Source organism: Phoxinus phoxinus (assembly GCF_949152265.1).
Source record: "Phoxinus phoxinus genome assembly, chromosome: 21".
Taxonomy (NCBI): domain Eukaryota; kingdom Metazoa; phylum Chordata; class Actinopteri; order Cypriniformes; family Leuciscidae; genus Phoxinus; species Phoxinus phoxinus.
This window is the reverse complement of record NC_136896.1, coordinates 22,986,653-23,011,957: the sequence shown is the minus strand read 5'-3', so window position 1 is coordinate 23,011,957 and position 25,305 is coordinate 22,986,653. Positions and strand designations below refer to the sequence as shown.

General features: G+C 37.9%; 2 protein-coding genes across 2 annotated transcripts in view; one reads left to right on the top strand and one right to left on the bottom strand.

The window, feature by feature from the left end:
- btbd16 (BTB (POZ) domain containing 16) overlaps nucleotides 1-3,886 on the bottom strand; it is a 17,286-nt gene extending 13,400 nt beyond the window's left edge. Inside the window, exons 1-3 of the mRNA XM_079595447.1 lie at nucleotides 3,587-3,886; nucleotides 1,988-2,036; nucleotides 1,737-1,890 (exon numbers count right to left, since the gene is read on the bottom strand). Coding sequence (XP_079451573.1) covers nucleotides 1,737-1,890; nucleotides 1,988-2,036; nucleotides 3,587-3,645 — 262 coding nt within the window. The 5' untranslated portion in view covers nucleotides 3,646-3,886. The remainder of the gene's footprint in view (nucleotides 1-1,736; nucleotides 1,891-1,987; nucleotides 2,037-3,586) is intronic.
- A 373-nt stretch (nucleotides 3,887-4,259) lies between these two features.
- The window catches only part of waplb (WAPL cohesin release factor b), a 52,840-nt gene continuing 31,794 nt past the window's right edge, over nucleotides 4,260-25,305 (top strand). Inside the window, exons 1-5 of the mRNA XM_079595904.1 lie at nucleotides 4,260-4,538; nucleotides 6,396-6,883; nucleotides 17,810-18,491; nucleotides 21,946-22,274; nucleotides 22,807-22,922. Of these exons, the coding sequence (XP_079452030.1) occupies nucleotides 6,418-6,883; nucleotides 17,810-18,491; nucleotides 21,946-22,274; nucleotides 22,807-22,922 (1,593 nt within the window). The 5' untranslated portion in view covers nucleotides 4,260-4,538; nucleotides 6,396-6,417. The remainder of the gene's footprint in view (nucleotides 4,539-6,395; nucleotides 6,884-17,809; nucleotides 18,492-21,945; nucleotides 22,275-22,806; nucleotides 22,923-25,305) is intronic.

Sequence of the window (25,305 nt, the reverse complement as noted above, 5' to 3'; positions counted from 1 at the left end):
TAACATCTGCATATTCAGTGTCTTGGATGTGAAAACTCATTCAATTCAAGCAGACGCCTCTCAGCATGTCCACCTCTATTTCACCGCAATATTCTGATTATTTTGAATTAAACAGACACACAGAAGCCTGGCACAGGAATCAAAAGCCATACTGTCTTTCTTATTTCTTTTAAATAAAAAGGGGGGTTTTGTAAAGGCCGTTCATGTGCGTAACTGCCAATTCCTCTTATACCACTCCTGTGCCAAAACCCTACAGGTGCCTAACTCTAAAACGATGCCAGGTTTGTGACACCAGGTCGGCGGGTTGGCATGGAGTGGCACTCGTATCCCCCTGGTAAACCCAGGATTCTGGCAAAAGTCAGTGCTGAAGACGCGCTGGGGCATTGTGGGTAAAACCCATCGCATTATTGCGATGGTTAGCCTACTTCATGATATAAAAGAGCTTTTTCCAAATCTGAACACTCTTACAGAAGAATAAATGTTTCATCATGAATGTTTCATCATGAATGAATAATAGATACATTTGATCTATCTTGCAAAGTGTTTTTTTTTTATTCTTTATAAATAAAGTAGGAATATCAGACCTCTGGACTCACACTGCACTGACAGACTGACTGAAGAGGTTTATTAGAGTTTTTTACAGTCGCTAGGACACATTTCTCAATACTTAGGTCACTTTTTCAAAACTCTTCACACAGTTCTCCTAACCAACTTTCAGCTCGGCACAGCAGTTGATTTCACATTCAAAATGCACTAAAACTACCAAATCACTAAATACATGTCTCAAATCAACATATTCTTCCATAACACTAGCAAAGGTTGACAGCCAACAAACACACTTTATCACCCACAAAACAATGACCTAAAAAACACTAACAACAGGTAACTTTATACAATGTTTTCCTCTGTAAATGCTTTCTTTCTTCTACCTCTCTACTGTTTACAATTCACTGCAATAGATGCTACTAGAATGAATCAGACATGATGCAGTATGCTGCAATACTTTATATATTTTATGTCTTTTTTTTTTGCACTGAGTAATTCCAAACATTTGTCTACACACCATCCACCGATACAGATACAATGGAATCAGCTGTGTGGTTGGTCTAATTGTTTTTATACTATTTAATTTTTAGATTCAAAATATATTTCATTATAATATTACTGTAGAAATGTGGCAAAATGCTGTCATATACAGTTTTGTATTATGTTATTTTGAAAACAGTAAGCATGTGCAAATTGGCCTGTAGGTACATAATACCTGTAGGCCTGTAATATGATATAGTGTTGAAATGAAGACAATATTGTGACACATTGTGGTTGTGAAATGTTAGTAAAACATGTCTCTTCATACATTTATTACGTAAGAACTGTCACATCTGGTGATTATGTAAAAGTCATTGCAAATTGAAATTAGTGCATAAGAGCTGTATGTTTTGTATTTAGGTATTTGATTAGTCTAATACATATTTATAAGATATTTTGTATTGTGTTATGATGTTTTTTATTGTTATGATGTTTTGACATGTACTGGGTTATGGTCATTATTTTTTTTTGCATTATATTTATTATTTTATTGTGATTTTAAGGTTTCATATGGTATTAATATGTGTTTATATGGAATAATGTATTGTTCAAGACAATTTTACCTTAATACTTATAACTGAGGTTTAAGATTTCTGATCCAAAACATGTAATTAATTTGTTTGCATTTTTAGGCTAATTGCACATCTCACCTGAATTATTTTTTGTGTCTGATGATTTATTGCCGAACTCCTCTGCCCTCTGAACCTGTGCCTGTCCCAATAGGTCACTGCCTAAAGCACCAGGCAGCTGCCAGCGGTTAGTGTGGCCAGCTTGTGTGCGCTGACCTAGTGAGCGAGCTGACACCTGTTAGAATCATACAATAACAGTACGTGATGTGCTAAAAGTTTCAAAGACAAATAAATATATTTGGTCCAGAGTCACGAAAAAGATTCAAACTTACACTTCTTGTAGAGTTTTGTTGAGAAATGTGGGAGGTTATAAGCACCGACCTGAAAAACAAAAGTACTGAATGGGTGGCCATTTGAAATGAACTAATAAATAAATAAGATTGTGGCAAGCAGGTTGGGGCCGAGGGCAGTGGGAACGGAGCGAGGCCTGTGGAACGAGTGTTAATGAGCTGAGTCCCACAGAGGAGCTCCGGAATGATAAAAAGAGGAGTGACGACAGTGGAGGTCGAGAGAGGACCAGGCCTGGACTTAATGTTGTAGTTGTATCATGTTTATCTGCGGCAGTCGTCCGTGATGGGCTGCCGCTTTACTTTTGTTTTGTTGTTTATGTTTATTTTGTCTTTGAACTCCCCATGAAATCAAAATGAACGTTTTTTGGCTTTTTAGTATGAATATTTTAGCCTTAAAGGAGAACTCCGGTCAATTTTAACATTGAGCTCATTTTTTTGTAAATTTGGAGGGCTGTCAATACAGAGAACAACGACAAAAATCGGTGTTGCCTACACCGTGTTATCCTCTTTTTCAAATTTGCACCCTGTTGACTTCAATGGGGCAAGTTTTAAACCTGCTTTTATCCTCTTAACATCCTTGATGTGTCATTACAAGTGCCCAGCCATGTGAGTGATTCTTTTAGAGTTAACACGGGTGAATCTGACGGCAGTAGATGTGAAAGATATGAATAAAAATGATGTTATTTCAGCCAGCGAAAATATCTGTATTTACTTCCTGTTTTCGGTCGAAGTCCAAAGTTGTCCATTGTCGAGTTCACGCGCATAGGTTTAGTTACCTATGATCACACGCGTGATTTTTGTCGTTGTTCTCTGTATTGACAGCACTCCAAATTTACAAAAAAATGAGCTCAATGTTAAAATTAACCGGAGTTCTCCTTTAATGTTATCTATAAGCTAGTGTGCTCTAAAACAATTACACAATTTGAATTTAGAAGAAATAAGCATTCAAGACAGTCTCTCCGCCAATATGGATGAATGATTTTGATCACATCACGCTGCACTTCAGCTTCTCATCAGATTTTCTGTCCAATCAAATGCTCTCTAGAATCTGAAACATCCTGCCCCCTACATTATAATTAGACGCTGAAGCTGCAGCCAAAATCGGTCACTTGTTCACACAATTACTATTGTCTACATGGTGAATGGCACATAGAGCTAGGATCGCTCCCTATCACCTGTAATATAGCCTAGGGGATAGGGAACGATTCAGACAGTGTAAAAAAAATAAAATAAAATATCTAACAGCATAGATTTATTTAATGCCATACCATCGTGAGTAATGTAATGTTATGTAAAGTATTGCAAACTAAATATTTTCCAAATTAGAGGAGGGGGGGGGGGGGGGGATTGTTGTTGGTTGTGATTAGCATAAACAACAACAATATTTATAAATAAAACGGCTATAAATACACAAATAACAGTAATTACAGAACTAAAGTAGAAACTATTTAGGATGGGGTCCCTTGAGACTGATCATATTTGGGTGCAGTGGAAGATTGTAATTTACACTTTAAAAATGTTAGGACCCTATATTAAGTGATTCTAGTAATTCTACATGACACTTCTTGTGCAATAACCCACCTTGTGTGAGGTCTGGGTGGCATATTCCTGGCAGATAAAGGACTCCACTGGATGAGCATTTTGTTTAAATCCAAAAAACAAACAAAAAAATGCTTTCACTTGTCCTGACTTACAGTCCACATCACGTTTTCAAACATTAAAGACGAGTGATGTGTTTGTTTCTCACTACACACCACGACTAAACTCTAAAAGCTAACTCTAATAATAATAATAAAAAAACAGGCTGTAAGTTACTTTACAGGTGGATGGAGAATGAGGGAGATCGAGACTTAGCCGTAGAGTTTGTGGTCTATAATTTATACTTTTTGTTGACAGGTTTTGTTGCTAGGATACACGTGGGTCACTTGCACTGTTTATGGTCACTTGACCTGTTGGTGTCAGATGACACAAATTAACATATTCCTTACCAAAACAAACAAATGAAAAAAAAATGCTACATAGACAAATTAAAACATGCTACATATATATTTTTTTATGCTGATATTATTTTATTAAATTCCTTAACATAAACCCGACAAATGCATACAATCCCCATAATTCAACGTGAGGAAGTACGTGACGCCCATCGCGTTCAAGTTCAAGACTCTTTCTAAAACTAGCCAATCACATGCCTCGAAAATCCTCTGACGTATGCATAGCGCGGCATGTGATTGGTCAAGATTGATACGCCTGTGCCGCGACGCGATTGTCGTGACGCAAAAACGTGAAGGAGGGGGAACGCGAATGGAGGCCGTTGGTGTTTCAGAGCCGAAACAATCGAGGGAGAAATACATGAGGAAAACTCAAATAGAAAGCCTGTAAATTTTCATATTTAGTTATATCGAAACTCATAACTCATATACACGTATAACTGTGTCGGTGGAGGTCGTGAGGCAGTGCGTGTCAGTATTTAGTGTTTGTTTATAGTATTAGTGGAACTCAAAGGCCCGGATTCACTCTCTTCACCAACCTGGCGAGTAACGTTATTTAACCTCATTTGGTCCTGCTGTGGGCTCACTTATTCTGTACATTCTAAATATGCATTGTAACCTTGTATTAAATTAGTTTTAATGCTGTAAAAATAAGTGTATTTCATAGCATTGCCTTATTAGCCTGCTAGCTTGTTCATGCTAATCCTCTTGCTAGCCAATTAGCCGTTAGCATGGATGTTGTTTTTATCAACTGTGCTAGTTTTTAGACCCTCTTTCGTTTTAATCCGAGGGAAAACGTTACGTTAATATATTATTTGCTTCTCGAAGGAAATAAAGTTGCTAAAATGACTGGTAAACCGAAGACAGGAGGTAGAATAAATAGAATTAACGTGTTATCCCTCTAGCTTTTAGCTTTCTTAGTTTATTACTGATTATTGAGGGAAATTCGCTGCGCTTGCAATAATGGCGAATGGATTTCTAGCATAAATTATGTTTAATATTTTCGAGGTTGTCCAGTTCTGGCAATAGCTAGTTTGCAAGCCAATGACGGGCTATAAGTTATTATGATGGTAATATCATGGTACTGAATGATTTCCATATTGATGTGCCATGCCATTTACTTAGTAGGCTAACGTTACTTCATGGAACTGGACTATAACATTTATGGTAGTTTTTTATACTTTTTACTGCTATTATAGCTACAATATTGCACTGCCTTTTATTGGTTGTTAGAAAATGTAAGATTACACTTCTCATTTTTGAGCACATTGCACCAGATTCGTTTTTCTCATGTAGAGCACAAAGTGACTTTTAAACTTATTTATTTAGTTATTTGTGATACCTTTGTGTATGTAAAGTCACAGTGTTTGCAAAAATACCGAAAGGTATTATAGCATAAATTTTGTTTAATACTTTTGGGGTTGCTTAGTTGGCACTAGTTAGATTGCAAGCCAATGGCGGACTCAAATTATGAAGATGGTAATAATACCATGGTACTTTATGATTGCCATATTATTGTCCTTTGCATTTAGTTCAAGGAAGGCAGTTTTACAGCCTTGGCTTGTCTAAAATCAATGGTTTTGCCTCTTTTAGTGCTGTTAGTAGCCCTGACATGATCATGATTTTTTTCTGCTGATGATTAATTGTCATACAAATTTTGCGATTAACAATTTAATTCTGTTTTATGTCAGTGTAATGTTATATTTTTACTTGGAGTACAGTAGTAAATAATATATTGTAATAATAGGTCCATAGTATTAACTTTAATGCTGTGAAAATTAAATTAGTATTTATACAATTAATTATAATAATGTCTTTGTACTTGAGAACAGTTTTTTTTTCTTTGGCAAAATGTGATTGAAATTTATACTACAGTGCACAATTATTGCGATTATCTCCAATAATTATGATGAGATCAAATAACCACGATCAGACAATAATTCAATAACCGTGACAGGCCTAGCTGTTATAGAAGTTAGGATCTTGGAACTTGCACTGCTTTTTATTTGCTGTTGTGTATATCAAATCACACTTCTCAGTTTTAAGGCCTATTGCATCAGATTGTTTTTTCTTATGTTGGACACTTTTTAACCCTTTTTACTTTGTTAGTTGTGAGACGTGTATAGAAATCAAACTCGTATTATAAAAATTATTCAGATTCCTATGTTTTATCAGCACAGAAGCGCAAGGTAGTAGTTGTCTTGTTTGAAAGTTTACAAGTGCATCTCTTTTATAATAAGTAGCCCCAATATCTTTTAGGTTCAGACATGAAGAATGCAGAATAATGCTGATTTTATTCACTATGAACAGATTAATCTTGAGGCAAATTGTTAATAGTCAGCATTTGATTGCAAAACAGCCAGTGAGTTATTCATGAAACAGTTTATTGTCGTTTACAGGGAATATGAGACGGATGCCACAATGACGTCTAGATTTGGAAAAACATACAGCCGAAGAGGAGGAGATGGGACCTCCAAGTTTGACGAGGTGTTGTCCAATAAAAGGGCCACGCTCAGCACCAAATGGGGTGAGACGACTTACAAAGCCAAGGTGGGAGCAAAGAGGCATGGTTTAAAGACTGAGTTGACAGATCAGACCAAGAGGTCCAAGGTCTCAGAAGGTGATGGCTCAGAGGATCCGTTCGGATTCGACAGTGACGACGAATCCAAGCCAGTCACGTCTCGTAGCGCAACCCAGTCTAAACCCAAAGTGACGTCCACAGGGGGCTCCCAGGCTAGTCTGACGCTGGAGCCCAACAGTAGGGTGAACCAGCCTGCCAGCGTGGAGGCTGTGGCCCCCAGCAGGGCCCCTTTCACTCTCAGCAGTGAGAGAAGTGCTCCCAAAGTGCCAGAGGATCCTGGGAAGTTTTTTAACACCTCTACTACAGGTATGTTTTGATCATGGAGGATTCCCCCCAAAATACTTTAGAATTGTTTTAATGTTCAAATGATATGTGATTTGTTCCAGCGCTCCTGTTTTAATCAGTTGTTATGTGTACTGACAGTGTCGTTCAGGTGTCTGACCCATTTATCTCAACGGGAAGCACTTACTTACCACATTGTATAGACCTGCCCTAGATTCTTTTTTTGTTTGTGGTTGTTTACTTGCCTGAAACATTACTTTAATTTTCTGAACAAACTACTTTAATTTACTGAACAAGACTGTATCTAAACATTACTACGTTTGACTTTGATGTCCATATTTGGCGTAATGCTCATAATTGAAATTCATCACTAAAGTCCTTGTCAAATCCTTGAACGTCCTTTAGTTGCAGGGTTTGTCAGCAGTTTTTGCAGTTTCTTTGGCTCAGTGGATTTTTGCTCTGATTAGGAGACGTTCAAGAGCATTGGTGAATTCCACTTTAGTTTATTTCATCAGGTGTTTCTGGTGGATATTCAGCATCATATACAAGTGCATGTGAATGCTTTGAAGAAAACATCACTTGTGGTTACTAAGATAGTGTATGCTTTGTCCTGCAAATCTGTACTTCAGCTTGTGTGCAGTTTCTAGTTATTAGACGTCTCTTGAATAGTGATCTTCATGGGGTTTTCAAAAGATGATGTTTTTAGTATACAATAGGCATGTGCCGGTATCACTTTTTCATGCTGCAATTAATTGAGAGAGCATTTATCACGGTATACGGTATTATCACGATATTGTAATTTTACCAGAGAAACAGGTTAAAAAAAGAAACAAACTTCAGTTTTGTCCTTTTAGTAACTTTAATAACTTTTTAATGAACTAAAAGTAACTCAAACATTTAAATACAAATAAATATAAATAAAACAATATAAAATATAAAAGTAAACTGAACAATTATATCCTTTATCTCCCTGAATTGCAGTGGATGGTTGTCACGAATATGAGCGAACATGTTAGACGTGTTCCCTTGTTTTGCAGCCACTTTCCGTCCACATGTCTTACGGTCCCTACACACCGGACGCGAATAGCGCGTCAGGCGCGAGTGATTTCAATGTTAAGTCAATGCAAAGACGCGTTACACGCGCGTAACGCGCGGTGTGAACGCACCATTACACAAAGGGAAACTGTCTTCGATCAGCAATCCCTCTGCATTTTTTTGGAACCCAAAATATTTCCAAACATCTGACTTTACCCTTTTTGAAGGGGGATAAATTGTCGGCAGCGTTCCTCCTTCCGCCATTCTTCTTCTTCATGTGAGAATTTGAATGCGGCGCCAGTGCCCGTGGCGCGCACTGCGTGCAGTGCCAGTGTGATTCTACATGTGACGTGTACACTGTTTACATCCGGGTGCGCTCACGTGTTCTGCGCAGCATATACGCAGTGTTTGTTCAAGCGGTTGATGGAAAATAAGCTATAATGCACATTCTAAAAATACAAATTTGGATCTATTATTTTTTACGGTATTTTGAAGTGCCCACGATAACAATATCGTGTATATTCATTATCGTGATTTATCGAATTACCGAAAATCGGCACATGTCTAGTATACAATGTAAAAAAAAAAAATCATGCTACAATATTTTCTGGGATTTTGTCAGTAACCGTTATCATAATATTTGTGTGTGATTTACTTAGGCCTGTAATGGTCCGCTTTTAATATTCTTCATATTCTGTGAAATGAAGGTTTCCACTACAAGCCTTTAAACTGATTTAAAGGGAATTTTGACCTGTATAAGGGCATTTTTTCCCCTTATTTTATCGGAGGTAACAATTTGATTAGTCACATTAGTAGAATGTCTATACTGGACTATCGAAATAAAGTGTTACCAAGGTTTTTTTATTTTTTTTATTTTGTGTGTGCATATGAAGTGCTATGCAGCTCAGAATTGGCTTGAATGCATTTACATTTACAATTGTATAAATAATACAAAAATAATAATGTATGAAACTTTAACCCGTTAAACGGTGGTTTAGGTACAAAACTTGCACAAATGGCTTTTTTAAGAAGATGCATTCAAATGAGATGTCATTTGAAGGCCACAATCTTTTTTAAATCAAAATGCGGACAGTGAAATGTGAGAACTAGGGATGAATGTAAATTCTGGGCCAAAACCGATAATTCTCCATGCACTTGGCTGAAAACCGAAAATGACTTTTAAAAAAGAATTAATTTCTTATTATAAATGAGTTTTTTTGTATAATTGTATTATTATTAGACTTTTTAATTTAATTCAATAATTTAACTGAATCAGAATTTTAGAAATTCAAGCCAATAATAGACACACTTTTATTTAAAGTATCAGACTAAAATTGGACATGATATATTAGGGATGCTGAGTATCTGAGTATCATCCCAGTGATTATTATTATTTTTTATTTCTATACCTCGGTGTTGAACTGATAACTACTCTTTTGTGTGTTAAACATCATTATAAAGAAAAAAAAAAAAAATGAAAAAAACATATGATCATAATCTTACAAAATACTAAAAACTAGGTACGGTAAGTGGAAAATTCAGCAGGAAAAGTTACTCTAGAAAAATGAGTGCACCATAATTGTATTAAATCTAAACATTTAGTGAAAACACATAGGCCTACATATATTTATGTATGCCTTTTATAAAATGAAAAGATTTATTTTAAATGTATAGCACAACTGTTTAATGAGGCAGATAGGACAGAAGAAGAAAGGCTATTTATAATGTTTCATTGCACAAGTATTATAATATGAAAGGCTCCAATACAGAACGGCACAAAACGCTTCTGCTGCGCATCCCGTGCACAGAATGATACGCTTGAAGCATCATGGAGTCGCAGCGCTTCGCATTGATAAGTTCAAAGCAAAAAAGAGAAGAGATATTGATGGGTAGTATATTACATCAATGCAATAATAACAGTTTTAAATTTCAGTTACTGTGCGCGTGAAGAACAATTTATAGTGCTCTCTACTCCAGTGTTGTGATGTAAAAGACACCTGGGAGAAAGTTACATGAACAGCAATAAACTCCATCAAGATAAAGTCATTTTATGCAAAGCAATAGACCTTTATCTACATATCAAGTATAATAATAGGATCATTGAATCATCTTGGACAGAGTTTCATCATGTCTTAACCGAACTCGACGTGCTGTTTGAATGCTGAATGGAGAATGACTAACAGCCGCAGCGGAGGAAGGATTTACGTGAACTTGAATTTAACGACTTCAATAATTATCTCTGTCACATTAAACTCTGGAATGGCTTTAGAACACTTATAGTATATTGCACGAAAAGTTGATGGTGCTTTAGCTATAAGGTTTTTGTGCCCTTTGAGGCTTAACAATAACACAGAATAGTATACGTACAATATCGGATTTGTATCAGTCCCGTTTGACCGATACCCGATCCGACAAAGAATGGCAGTATCGGAGCCGAAACCAATACTGAGTATCGGATCAGCACATCCCTTGAAAATATATGAAATTATTATGAATATCTATTTATTAAAATAAATGTATTAATCTTCATTCAATTATATTCAACAGAATCAGATTTAACATTTATTTGACCAATTATCAAAATAAAGCATAGTCCTATTCTTTGACTGACTCAAAGCTATTATCAGAGCATGTACGCAGTGCGTAGCGAGGAGTGAACGAGAACACCAGTGAACAAGATTGTAGCGTCATTTTCCCAGCGTTTCCCAGCATGGCTATACTAGGGCTATTGCAAACAGAAACAAGTCTACTACAGAGAAATTTCTTGTCTGCATGTTATTTGAACTGATTTTGCTTTTCCGGTGAGTGTGAGCGATACATGAGTGGAGCTTTCGCTTGGCCCATGAGGGACTGAGCAGAGAGCTCACACACACGGAGCAGAACATTAAGCAGAGCAAACTGGGTGGCGGACAGACTTACCTGCTCGGCAACCTATGGCACGTTGAGGGATAATCACAGAAACCTCTGGTTGTGTGAATGGTTTGTCGGATTTGCACACTAGCGCAGGGTTTAATAGTACCGTATTTGTAGTTCCTAATATGATGAAACAGGCTGCGAGACTAAGGATTAATTACTTCAAAATGTCTGTTTGTTTGTATGCAAGTTCAAGGGACTTTAAAGCTATTGTCTCGTACCAGTTCTCCGCATGCCAATGTTGGCACGTGTGCCATAGGTTGCAGACCCCTGCCTTAGACTACTTTTACTGTTCATCATACCCAAGAAAATGCCAAAAAACAAACCGTCACAGTTTCATTTCTTAATTGTGTTGTTAGGAGAGAAAAGAAATGTGGAAGTGAATGTGGGTGGAAGTTCACATGCATGCAATCGTGATGCTGGTTGTAACAGTACAGACCTGAAATAAACTGACCCATCACTCACTGATAAAAAAAAAATATATAATTCTAAATAATAAAACTTCTTTGAGGGGATCTGCACCATAAGTGCTGTAAATGCTCAGGACACCAGTGTTACGGGCTGTAGACTTGTGTAAAACCCTGCTTAATATCACACAGTAATGGATACGGCGGACTGACTCTTACATCAGCAGCCTGGAGCTCCCAGCAGACCAAGAAATGAAAATCTTTAATTGGCCCAAACTCTATTTTACATTTCCTCTGCATAATTGCATTTCAGGTCGGAACTCCTCCAGGGTCTTGCAAATCATTTGGCTGACTAAGTAATCAATGAGGTGAAGTTAGAGGAAACTTTCAGAACACTGACACCCGTCAGCGGCGATGTTAATACGAGGGGAACACTTAGAACACGACGAAGCGTAGCGTCTGGACAGGCCCCTGTGAGCTGCTTATCTCATTTTGAAGCTCAGCACACTGAACTCATCACCTTGACTGTAACCGCTAAGGGTCTCTTATGATAATGTATGCTGATGAGAGGCTCTCTCGAAGATACTTCAGTTTTGTTGCTCCTGTGAATATTGCTTGGATCAATCTATTATCTGGCAAAAAGTAGACATTTATGTTCCTATTGTTCTCTAGACAGCAGAACAAAGCCCACTGGATCAAAGGGGAAGTCGTTTATGGATGAATACTAAAACTATAAAGTTTTAATAATTGTTTTAATTCTATGAGAATAGGGAAGTCCCACCACCACCGCTGCTATAATTATAAAGACAAAGAGGAACAATATTGTTGCAAACTTTTTCAGTTATTTTTCCAGCTGATGTGGAAGTTGGTTTCCAGCTGATTTTCCCAAATCCAGCTGATTTGGGGAAAACCATCTTTCTAATAAACATTTAATTTTACAAACCTTGCAAACTTTGGTGAAGCCAGCTGAGTGATTTTCTGAAGAGTGTGCATTGCATAAAAACGTAATGGTCTGTCTGTTCATTTTTGGAGAAACTTTAAATCCTTAATTAAACTATGCTGAGCGCTATATAAAATACTATATATAGAAAGGTGGTGCACTCATATTACTATGAATGGGAGAAAGTGCAACGTGCAATATGGCTGAATAAGCCCTGCCTTCTAAGATAAAGAGCCAATCGGCAATTGGTAAAGTCAATGCATCTCTACAGCTGTTGTTAGAAGCTCCGGTTGCCATAGAAACAGTCAGTGTTCTGGGACGCAGAGCACTTTGGACTGCACATGCTCATTGGCATGTGCACAAGTTTTTTTTTGTCATGATTTGTTTAGAATTAAAGTTTGAGACAGTTTTTGTCAGATTTCATAGGTACTATATAATCAATATCAGTCGACCACTATCCTTAAGACTTGTTCACACAGAGAACTAGAGCTGCACAATATAGATAGAAATCTAAATGCAATAAACTCATTGGAAAATGTACTTACATTTTTTATAAGGAGATTTAAAACCAGATAATGATGAAATTGAAAAATGACACATCCAATTTGCAAAAAGAAAACATCACTCCAACCTTTAAAAGTAAACGTCTATTTATTTATTTTTACTGACGTGTAAAGTATTATCCAGCATTAATGGCAAATTAATTCATTTTAAATGGAATTCTGAACAAATTGACACCTGGAACATCAAATTATGGGGTGAATAGAGCTTTAACTCTACTTAAAATTTTCTGAATGACACTCATATCTGAAGTTGGGCTTAGCTATAGGTAAAACATGTAACCAGTGAATTGCTGCTGCTCTTGTCTGGGAAAATGATATAAGCAGCACGGTTAGCTATAACCAAACTCTGCTGTATTTAACGCCTATATAATACTTCCAACACAGTCGAGAGGCTTCCTCCTTTGGCACAAGATCTTCTGCAGTGACAACCTTGTTTTTGTCTTCAGGCTGAATTATTTTGACAAGCTAGCACAAGGTACCCTGTCTTTTAAAACTTCAAAATACTTCCTCCATCCAGCGGTTTTTAAATGCAGACTCCCGACCGTCCTGGAAGAATGCCTCCCCAGTTGCTGGTTCTCCGCTTCACCCTGGCATCACTGGTGTCTGTTGTGTGCGGTGTGCAAACATACCAGAAGACAGCTGTGTACCTAGTCTTTCTACTTCAGATCTACAAGAACTTTACGAATTAATGCATTAGTCTTATCCGACAGCCTAAGTCTATTCTAGTGACAGAGAAGGTGCCCCCCCCCCCCCTCTCTCTTTTTAAAATTGCTTATGGTGCATGTCAACTGGTGCAGAGCGAGCGTTTTCAATTAATTTCTATGGAAGCTCAACCTCCATAGGAATGAACTGAAAACGCTTGATCTTCTCCGCCAAGTGGACACGCACCATTATGAATAGCTGTGCGGCTGTGTGTATTTTACTTTCGAATTAGCGGCAATGGGTTCATGATTATTCTTAATGAAAACACAACTACAAAAGTGCAATGATAAACTCGCCTAAATTGCCGTTTATGCGTGGCAAGTGATGTAACCGGTGTTGCGGCTGAACACCGTGTAACACCGGTAACACGACTATCGCAGCATGCCTAATCAAGAATACTAAATAAGGTTGTGTGAAGTGCCTAAAGATTCCCCTACGCAATTCATGTTTCATGCTTACTTCAAGATTAATGGCTGGAGATGGCAGTTTCGTATATTTGGTTTATGGTAGATGTTACAGCTTCATGGGACCCATCTTCCATTGGTAATTGGTGGTTGCTGTATCATGTTACTGGTAATTTACATAGTACACTACTGCTTAACTTTGTTGCATCGTGGATGGTTGCTGTCAGTCACGTCGCCTCAACACACTAACTCTGCTGGCCTATCCAAAACAGTGTCAATATAAGTGCCCCATGGCTGACAATTTCATACATTACGCATCAGATGTTAAAGCCATTTGTAGGTCTGTTACAAATCCTTTTCAACTAAGATTTGATCAGAATTCAGGCTTTGAGGAGTGATAGTTTGATTACAATGAGTGATTTAAATTGTCATAATTTAAGTCATTTGGATGTTGTTTAAAAGTTGGGATATTTGAGGTGATTGTGACAGCCTAGCCTATTTTTTATTTATTTTTTGCCTCTTAATCTAATGAAAAGGGGAATGTTCAGAATTACCAAAGTGGTGATATAACTGAAATTTTGTAAGTCCTGTTGTGTAATAGATGCTTTACAATCTCTCTGCTTCTTTTGTCATGAGACGCAATGAGGGTTTTGTATGTTGGCGACCTTTTTTCAAAGCTGCCATTAGCGTTTTGTCCTGTCTCCTAACTCATAGTTCATAGACATAATTGTAGGTATAGGCCTAGATATAATGATGAATACAGTAATGTAAAAATGGTCAAATGTGAGTGTTGTCTGGCAGACCATTGCACAGATTTTATGACTGCAAAGGTGTGATTATTGCTTTAAAGATGTCTAGCTGTGTGTCTCCTGGCCTGTGTCATAGGATCAGAGAAAATGTATGGACTTCAGAGCTTAAAGGTGCACTAGTTTGTAAGCATAAAGAAATGTGTACTTTTGACATTTAAGTAAGTAAGTAAGTCATACACATAAGATCCAGTCACTATTTTTTATATGTATTTTTATTCTACATAACGAAAGTGGTCATTGTGATATTGGCCCACTGGGATCCTGAGTTTTTTTTTTTCTTCATTTGATATTTTTATCATCTTGCTTTGGCAACAAGCCTCCACAAAGTATTTGGGGTTGTCAGATCTAAAGGGGTTTTCTCTGAAAGAAGGGATCCAGACTAGAGCTCCATGATTAATCGTTAAAGGGATACTCCAGTTTTTTTGGAAATAGGCTCATTTTACAACTCCCCCAGAGTTAAACAGTTGAGTTTTACCTTTTTCGAATCCATTCAGCCGAACTCCGGGTCTGACGGTACCACTTTTAGCATAGCTTAGCATAGATCATTGATTCTGATGAGTCCAGTAGCATTTCTTTTAAAATGACCAACGAGTTTCAATATTTTTCCTATTTAAAACTTGACTCTTCTGTAGTTAAACCGTGTACTAAGATCGACGGAAAATGAAAAGTTGCGATTTTCCAAGCCTATATGGCTAGGGACTCTCATTCCGGCATAATAATCAAGGAACTGTGCGGCCATACCATGGGTGCAGCAGGCGTAATGATATGGCGAATGTCTGATATGTTGCTGCCCTATACATCTAAAAAAATTCTTAAAGGGGTCATGACATGGTTTTTTTTATTTTATTATTATGTTCCCTTAGGTGCAATTATAGTATTACTATAGTTTTTTTTTACAAAAAACTATTAAAATGTAGTGATTTATTACCTTTTCCCACCCTGTTTCTCATCCTCTGATTCAAACAGTCTGTTTTGGGGGTGTTTCCCCTTTAAGAGTTCAGTGTTAACGCCCACTGTTATGATTGGCTAACGTCAGTGCCTATGCATCAATTATTAATGCCCCCAGCCAGAACGTTTGCGGATTCGGCACAACTGTTTAGTAGCGGGTGATGCATGCGAAGCGATGGCTCTTGCAATGATAAAACCTTATTATGTTTGAGCCGGAATCAGAGGAGGAATCAGAGGAAAATGAACCATCACCACAACAACGAAGACTGGATCAGCCCGTGTCCACATGGAAAGTGAAACTATTTTGAATTAATAAAAAAAAATTAACCCGAGACACTTGAAAACGGATTATTGTTGCATAATTATCCTATAGCTTAATTTGCTAACAGTTTAACATTATTTAACTAATTCCAATGAAATGATAGGGTGTACCACGGACAAAAATGCATGCACAGACAGGCCATCTTAGAAGATGCAGCATTGATAAAGGCAACATTTTTAATTTTCTATCACATGTAGGCCTACTAGAAAGGCGACATATTTTCAAGATTCTCTTATACAAATGTGTTTATATTAGCCATGGTAAAAAGTAAGTTTGCGTCGTCGTTATTGATCCCAGAATAGTCGGCACGGACTTATCTTTGAGCAACAGTTTTCTGGCAAAGCCAAGCATCATATTGGGATTTTTTCCTCAAAACAGTCATCCTTAAATGTATAGAACACTGCCGTGACTGGGACGTCCGCAAAAAATAAAGTGCATCCATTTTTCCCTGACGACTGGATCTTTCAGCGTATTTAAAAAGTAGTTTAAAGTTTTAAATACATTACTTACAGTTTGCGTCGTCGATGTTGAGCCCAGAATAGTCGGCACGGACTTATCTTTGAGCAACAGTTTTCTGGCAAAGCTCAAAACAGTCATCCTTCAAATGTATAGAACAAACGCTTAAACTAACACAGCCGTGACTGAGACGTCCGCAAAAAATAAAGTGCATCCATTTTTCCCTGACGACTGGATCTTTCGCAGCGTATTCAAAGATGTTGTTTGTCCACAGCCAGGAACAGCACATCTGCGGCATCGTAATGTACACAGACCCACTCGCTGTCCGTCGACTGAACACTTGTGAGGCGCGCAGCGCGCAGGCGCGACAACGATACGAAATGAGCGTAGTTGTCTTGCGCTGGAGGCGGTCTATATGCAAACGCTGGTACGTCACTTCGTACCGTGACGTCACTTCTTACCATGGATCCAGAACGAGCTGTATTTAGAGCTTGATTAAATAAATGATTCGTTTATAATGGGGAGGAAGTCTTAAGCTATGAAACTTGCAGGACGTTTTAATGGTACAAAGACCTCTTATATACCAAAAGATCAAGGCGAACTTGGTTTCTCATGTCATGACCCCTTTAATTTTATAGTATATATAGCCTATACATTTTTGATCGTTTTGATTTTTTTAGCTTGTTTTTCATGAATGTATTTTTACAACAATACAAAGAGCAATGTGTAACGTTTTACCAGATTTAGTACTACACTTAATCTCTTATTTGTTCCCCACTAAATAATGTTTTTTTTTTTTCACTTCGCTAATGTTCAGATTTTATAAAATGATTGTGCACTCGTGATTTTTCGAGAGTAAATTTTACTGCTGAATTATCCACTAATCTAGTTTATGATACCATTTTTGTCATAGATTATGATCATATATTTTTTAGATTTGTTGTTTTTCGTTATAATGAAGTTGTCGGTATTAAGTAGATTGTGTGTTTAACACACAAAAAAGTGATTATCAGTTCAACACACAGTTCTACCTGATTTAAAAAAAAAACGCGCTGGCTTCGTATCGGTCGATACTCAGAATTTTTGGGATCGGATGCTGTTTTAGTTGCAGCTCTAATTGTTAGCATTTGTGGTAACTGAATTAATGCTCTTATGCTAAAATTTGGGTGAAATGTAAATGCATTTCTCAAATGAGAACAATCATGATTAATTGCGATAATTTGAGCAAAATAGTCATGAATAAGCATTATCGTGCAGCCTTAATATAGTCATTTTTTGGAGAAACAAACAAATAATGTAGCACAGCTTTAGAAGTTAGGCCTATATCTAACAGTTACAACAATATATTTATTTTTGGTTATTTAGGAACATGTCTGGTCAAGTACTTAGTTGAAGTCAGGCTTCTGTTATGTTTGACTGATGTTTTTACTGCTGATTTTGTTTTTCTGTAGGGATGACCCCAAGTTGGTCCACTGAGAGCACTGACCGCCACAGCTATTCATGGTACAAAAACCCTTCTGAAAGCGACACGAGACCTTATGCTCAGACCACCACGTTAAAGTCTGAAAAAACAGAGGACAAGGATTCTTATGATGCCTGGAGCGCTGTGGTCGGACTGGGGGCACGCTCCACATCCCTCTTTACCGGACATAAAAACCCTCCGTCTACTTTGTGGGCATCCAGTAGTTACAGTCGCAGCAACATTCAGGGCACATCCTCCACTGAGACTCGGTTAGAAGAGTTTGCCCAAGAGGACTTTAATGTTCCTGTTGAGCCATCTGAAAGCGAGGACCACTCTCAGTCTGTTCTCAGGGCGTCCAACTGCAGAACGTATTGCAGACCCAGTAAAGGCAAACAGCCTGGTGGAGCTGATGGGAGTGGAAGTGCTTCCAGTCATGGCTCCACGGAAACGTTGCAGAACAGCGGGGCCGAAAATGCTGGGAAAACGACGAGTAGAGGTCGGACGAGAGACTACACAGTGCTGCACCCGTCTTGTGTTTCCATGTTTAACGTCACCTTCCAGGACTCCATGGACCGCAGTATGGAGGAGTACATGGCCAGCGCCCCAGCGGCTGGTCCAGGAGATGCAGGAAGACTGAAGAAGAAAACCGAGATAGAAATTAAGCCTCTCAGGTAATAGTTTAGTGTAAGAACTAGGGATGTAAATTTTCACAAATTCCCATGATCGATCGTCGTTTAAATTAACGATCAATTAATCGATTAATCGTTAGCCTTAATACTGTGCTGCAGTGCATGGCCAACAGCAGGACAGGCTCTGCAAATCCTGCTCAAAACGCTATGTTTCTCACCAAATGAATGAGAATGGTTTTTAATCTAAATAAAGGGCTAGTAGGATTGTAAAATGTTTTGATGTGATTGATCATTTAATTAAATTATTTAATAATCAAATATAATTACTACTACTAATACAACGCGTCACCAGTGTTGCCACATTGGGACGGTGATTTCCAGCCCAACAGCTCACCAAAACCCGCCCACTCCAAGAAAAAAACGCCCAAAATTTTACTACCAAAATAATGTGATATAATTTTATGGCCATGTCATTCAAGGTTGATAAGCACAATTTGTATCTCCTTAAAACAAAATAACGATGGTAAATTAAAAATTAAAAATAAACAAATTTCCAAGGAAAACGCATCAAACCAGGGCAATAATTAAGGAGAATTAGCAAATATGACTTTAAATGTCCAGGTGGACACTGTCAAAACGGCAATCAAGAAATGAACAATGACTTTAGCCCTCGGAAGAACACATTGCAGAACATAACGCAGAATTTAGCAGTCAAAACTGATTCATCGTTGATTCAAACCTTTTTCAGCAGCTTTCAGGGACAAGAGTGCATGCAGTCTGGACGGTGTAAAAATGGCAGATGTCTGGTTAGGCTAGTGTGCACATGACATGACCATGGAAATGACTCTGTGTCGTCCCATATTCAGTTTCAATTCAAGTAATTCAACTGTGCTCTCCTCTCAGTTATTCACCATCAAGTCATCAACCCCCACATGTGTACGTTTATTGCTCACTATCTAAATTTTTACTGTAGATGCAATTTACTGCATGTCACTTTGGCATTAGCGATCACTTGAATATACAGCTACAAGTTATCGCGCTAAATCGCGTCTTCCTGCTGATCCCTCGTTGATTGGCTGAAAGTGCGTGCTCGCCGGTGACGTCAACACCAACGCCAGCTGACTCTGCGCTGCGTGTGTGTGTGTTGTAATGTCATGATGACCGATTTTATGCACTACATGCACACTTTAGTTTAGTTTAACCAATTATACTTTAAAATGTAGATGTTTGAAAACCGCCGAACTGACCCCAAACCAGCCCAAATTTTGTCCACCCGCCCAAACCCTTTTTTACCCGCACAATCAAATTCAAAACCGCCCAATTGGGCGGGAACCCGCCCAATCTGGCAACACTGCGTCACCACCGCCGCCTCAGATGCGTGCAGATGTGTGACTGTGGACGTGCTCTCCCTGAACACCGCACTGAAGACGGCAACTAAACCCAATGCATTCACAACGATTTAACACAATAGTGTTCTCATGTTATGTAATATGTCAGTCCCAAATTATTCATTGTTATTATTAGTCGTGCATTTCTGTTTGAGCTGCGCGCGGTGAATGAAGGCTACCGTTAAACTGGAGCACTTAGTTTGTTAGCGCATGTTATCTCAAAGAAACGCATCCTATATGAGATTAATCAGATATATTCAAAATAAATATAATATTACAAATTATTTCTGCACAAAATGACGCGAATGCACAAGTGACCTTGAACTAAGTTAAGTGCCATTCATTCAGAATGATCATGTTGTGGACGCACTCTTCCTGGAGCAACGCAACACGGCAACTAAACTCAAATATTGCACAATGTTTTATTACAATATCGTTCTCTTTATAATGTTATGTAATATGACAGTCCTCCTAATAGTCATTATTAGTCGTGCAGTGCCGTTTGAGCTGCGCGCGCTGAAGCTGATCACGCGCACTACAGCGTTAATTCAAGGGATGCATCCAATATAAGATAAATCAGATATAGATTAGGCATACACAAAATAAACACAATATTACAACTTACATTTGCACAAAACAAAAGGCTGAGAATGAACACGCAAAACTTAGTCATAATGAAGGTGTAAAATGGTCCCAAACAAAACACGCTGGCTTTGTTTCGCGGTTGAGCAGCACGCACGCATGCGCATGAACCTGCTTAATCGATGATCGAGAAGTTGTATCGATTAAATGTATTATCGACAATTAATCGATCGTCGATTAATCGTTGACATCCCTAGTAAGAACATTACTGTAATTATGTGAAATTCATAGTACTAAATTTGTTTTCATACTATTTTTGGACAATGTTCCTGTAGTGTCTGTCTTTTTTTCTCTTTTTTTTGCCTCTTTTTGAAGTAATGCAAGCTAAACTCAAATTTGTCACCCATTTACTATTAATCCACTGCTCCAACCTAAACCACTTACACTTAATGTGTTGTCCCACTGTAGTCAATATTTGTAATCCTTAAAACTCATCTTGTATATATATATATATAAAAAAAACAATCCTGTGAAAATAATTTCTCCATGCCTTAAAATAGCTTGAATGAAACTCTACACCCTTGCTTCATTTAGTATATGCGGATTCATGCATATGTAAATTAGTCATATCAACAGAAGAATATAGCAGTATAACCTGGCTTCTCTTGAGACCCCCCCTGCTTTTCGCAAATAGTTAATGATATGCTAAAGCCAGCCCCACACGTTGACATGATTGGTTACAACATATTTGTGACATAGGGAACAAGGGTAATTTCAAGTCTTTTGCACATGGTTTGTCTTAAAGTATATTGAAAAAACCTCATAGACCTATACTCCGCACCAAACTCAAACACTTCTCACTGGATCTTACAGCGCTAGCGCTGTCTGTTTACCCATCAGTGAGTAAATGCATTTGCTCTAAGCTCACACTGTTCTCTTTTGGGCTGAGGCTCAGCTGATAAATGGTTTCTGTGGAGTGGCTCGTTTGCCATTTAATGTTTCTCATACACAACAGAAATGGCAGCGCTTACCAGTTGGTCAAATTGGTAGTGGCAACAAAAGGGGTAGCAAAATGCAACCATTTAGTCACAGTCTAGAGCCCTGCCCTAAGCAAATAAGAAAGAAAAAAAGAAAAAATAACCTTGCCGTGTGAATGTCGGCTTAAAATAAAATAGAAATGAAATGAACATTAACTCCATCCAACTCCAGACATCAAAGAAATATGTATGTGATGTCATCTAGTTTCGGTGGAAACTTTTTTTGTACAATTTAAAAAATATATATCAGGCCCTATCAAATAAAATCAGGATGAGGATTGCACATTTTTGGATTCACCAGACCTAATTTGGAGATATCAACTTCACGTATTTACATAGATGAAGCAAAATGTGAAAAAAACACTGAAAGATGCCATATAATTCTGTTAAATTCATAATTCATTTGGTTGCTCTCACTTGGCCTCATTCTTTCATGTTTGATTTGAAGTCTACATGTGTGAGATTCTGACTGTTTGTCTGGGTTTTTAGTCGTTCCAAACCCACACAGAGCAAGATGAAGAGCAGTAAGCTGGAGCTCTTTGGGTTTGATGACGCTGATGCTGTGGTTGAGGATGACGACTCTGCTTCAGGAAGCTCTAACTACAGGATCAAATACTTTGGCTTTGATGAACTCAGTGAGAGTGACAGTGAGGAAGACGAGGAATCCTCTGAAAGAAGGAAAGCCAAGAGGAAGGCTGCGGCAGCTGTAGCAGTGCCACTGGTGTCTATAGAGACCGATGTTGACAGTCCTCAGCCTATGGAGATGCAGGACTCTCAGAGCAGTCACACTGCAGATGACAGTCACTGCCTTAAAGACGGTCAGTATTTACACTCAACACTCTTTCTGGGGATCTAACTTTGGGCTCTGTTTACATCGCAGTATCTGCATGAGTGCATAGCAAATCTACACAGACACTCCCCAATGTCATCAAGAACGGGTCTAGATTCTTTCTCATTGCAAAATTAAGTACTTTTGCATACAGAAAATGTAGCCTGTTTTTTTAGGGCTTTTGCATTGACATTATTTACTGACAGTTAAGCACATACAAAGATTTATACATTTAAACTAATTTATACATCAACATATGATAATAAATCGTTGTATTATAGTATTGTTTAAAGTAAAACGTCAAAATCAATATAAAAATCACAATGGTACAGAAATAGGCGTTATTTTATGAGATATGTATACATCATATATCATATCTACGATTCAGACATCGACATTTACACAGGTTTGAGTTGCCTTTAGTGTTCTCATTTTTATTTTGCTCTTTTATTGTGCCTTTGTGTTATGCTCTCTTATGTATTTAGCAGGCACATGGCTGATGTTTGCTTGTGGTTTTACAGATCCTCTGGAGTTCCCAGAGGTCCCCTTCCCGTCTGAAACAGTGAGGAAACCTCAGGTCAAAGCTCAGGAGAAAGCCAAGGAGGGCAGCAGGAAGATCTTCAGTGGACCCAAGAAGGTGAGTTTCATAGCATAATCTTTTCCATGAGTATGTGTTTTGGAGCGTGGTGTACTCTGTAATTTCCTTTTGAATCAGAAGGATGTTTTTCCCATTTCACCAAAGTAAATGGCATCTATGTAAAGAAATGAAGGCATTTGATTTGTTGTTTTCTGGTTTGTGTACATTAGCAGAAGTGTAGGGAATGCAGAGGGTGGAACGGGCATGGACTTTGAATTTTATCTGTAATGACACTGACACTGACAGTAATGTTACGTTTCTCCCCCCCCCCCCGCTGACTGCTCAGCCATTATTACGACTGCTCCTGAAGTTAATGCACAGACTTCTCTGGGGTTATGATTAAGTCGTGATTTGATCTTTAAACATGAAAATGCTTAAACAGAGCAATGTTTTGATAGCGCCACAGTGTTTACACTTTCTATTAGCCTGTAAATGGCGTACTTATAGATAACTTTACATATTAAATGGCATTTCCATCAGCTATATCTGTAAAAAACATCCTGATGCGCTAAACCTTTTTTTTGCAAAAAATCATCCTTGGATGGAAACTTGGCTAGTGTCTTTTTAATGATCTTCGAGCCAACTGTATGGACCAATCTCAAGACAAACCATGTACAAGTGCATAAGTCAACACCATTGCTGAGTATTTTCTCCTTAAAACTCCAGTGAACCAATGAACGGGTTTGAAATCGCAGGCTTTTCTGACGTCACAAACTACCTTGTAACCAATCACGTCAACGTGTGATCGTCAACAAATAGATCTCTGAGCTGGTGTGAGTGAGTGGAGGCGGGGCTAATTTTCTTAGTCATAGAACCGCATATACTAAATGAGGAAAGGGTGTAGTTACATTTTAACATTTAAGCTATTTTAAGGCATTAAGACATTATTTTTCCAAGGAATTTTTGATGATCAAAGATGAGCTTTAAGGGATACAATTATTGACTTCAAGGGGACCTCCTGTGATTTTCATCAAAATAAAAGTTAGATGGTTTAACGTTTGAACTTCCATAAATATTAGTGTTGTAATTTTACAGTTGCAATATAAATTATGAAATACTTGATTTTTTTACATTTTTATTTTAAATTTTCTCATTGCCATGTGAACCCCAGTAACTTTTGCAAAAAAGGAAGTCTACATGGATAAACCTCTAATCACATGAATTGGGTTAATAGGAGAATAACCAGAATAACTTCTGGTTATATGTTAAGTAAGACTTGTAAGACTTGCTGCTCTTACTTTAATTACCCACTGCTCTGATTGGGTAATATATTTAAATTTACACCCACTGCATAAAAGGTTGCGTCGTAGCTGATCACAGTCATGTCTGTTGAGCGCACTGGTGCAGTGATTACCATTGCAACTCAGTTCCTGCATTCTCGTGAATGCTTGCATTATAACTAAAGCATTGCAAAAACGATGGAAATAAGACATTCCTTGTGAAGTGTTGACCGGTTAATTGATTATAACAGGGGTTTGACTGACAGCTCCAATGATCATAAAAAAGGGAGCGTTCTTTGATCGCTTTTAAGTATATAATTTGAGCTGTTTTTGGATCAACAAGGAAGTTTTGACTTCTGAAACTTACTGCATGTTTTATGGTACAATGACCCCTTTCATGTCAAAAGATCAGGGAAATTTGATTTCTTAATTCTTCACGACCCCTATAATTTTTGCAAAATCTAGCAAAATAACTTGGTGACATTTAAATCATCAATTCCCCAAGCACCTCTTCATATATTACAGCAAGCAAATGTTTAAGTGTTCCAGTCATAAAGCATTGAATACAGCCTCTATTGAAGGAAGAGTTGAAAGGGATGTTCTTATTCATGATAGTTGTGAAATATGAGAGGTGTTTGAAACTGGTCAAAGCTCAGCATTGCAGTGACTCCTCCTCCTCGGCTGAACATGCCAAGGGCAGAACCTGCTCACCTCGCACTCGATACTCAAACTCAGACTGATTCTCCTGCATGAATCATTTATGTGGAGTCATCTCTCCCTCTCCCTCTCCCTCTCCCTCTCCCTCCCTCTCTCTCTCTCTCTCTCTCTCTCTCTCTCTCTCTCTCTCTCTCTCTCTCTCTCTCTCTCTCTCTCTCTCTCTCTCTCTCTCTCTCTCTCTCTCTCTCTCTCTCTCTCTCTCTCTCTCTCTCTCTCTCTCTCTCTCTCTCTCTCTCAAAATAACTGTTAAATTAACTTAAAAAAATAAGTAATGATAAATAACGGGAGCATATCTGCCAGAGCAACCGATGAAGATCATCAATATTAATATTTATTACATCATGATCTGAGAGAAGCTTTCTCAGGCACATCAAAGTGATTAGGCTATTGCTAGGGAAACCAATAATAAATGAATAAGCAATTAAATCTAAATTATAACTTATCTA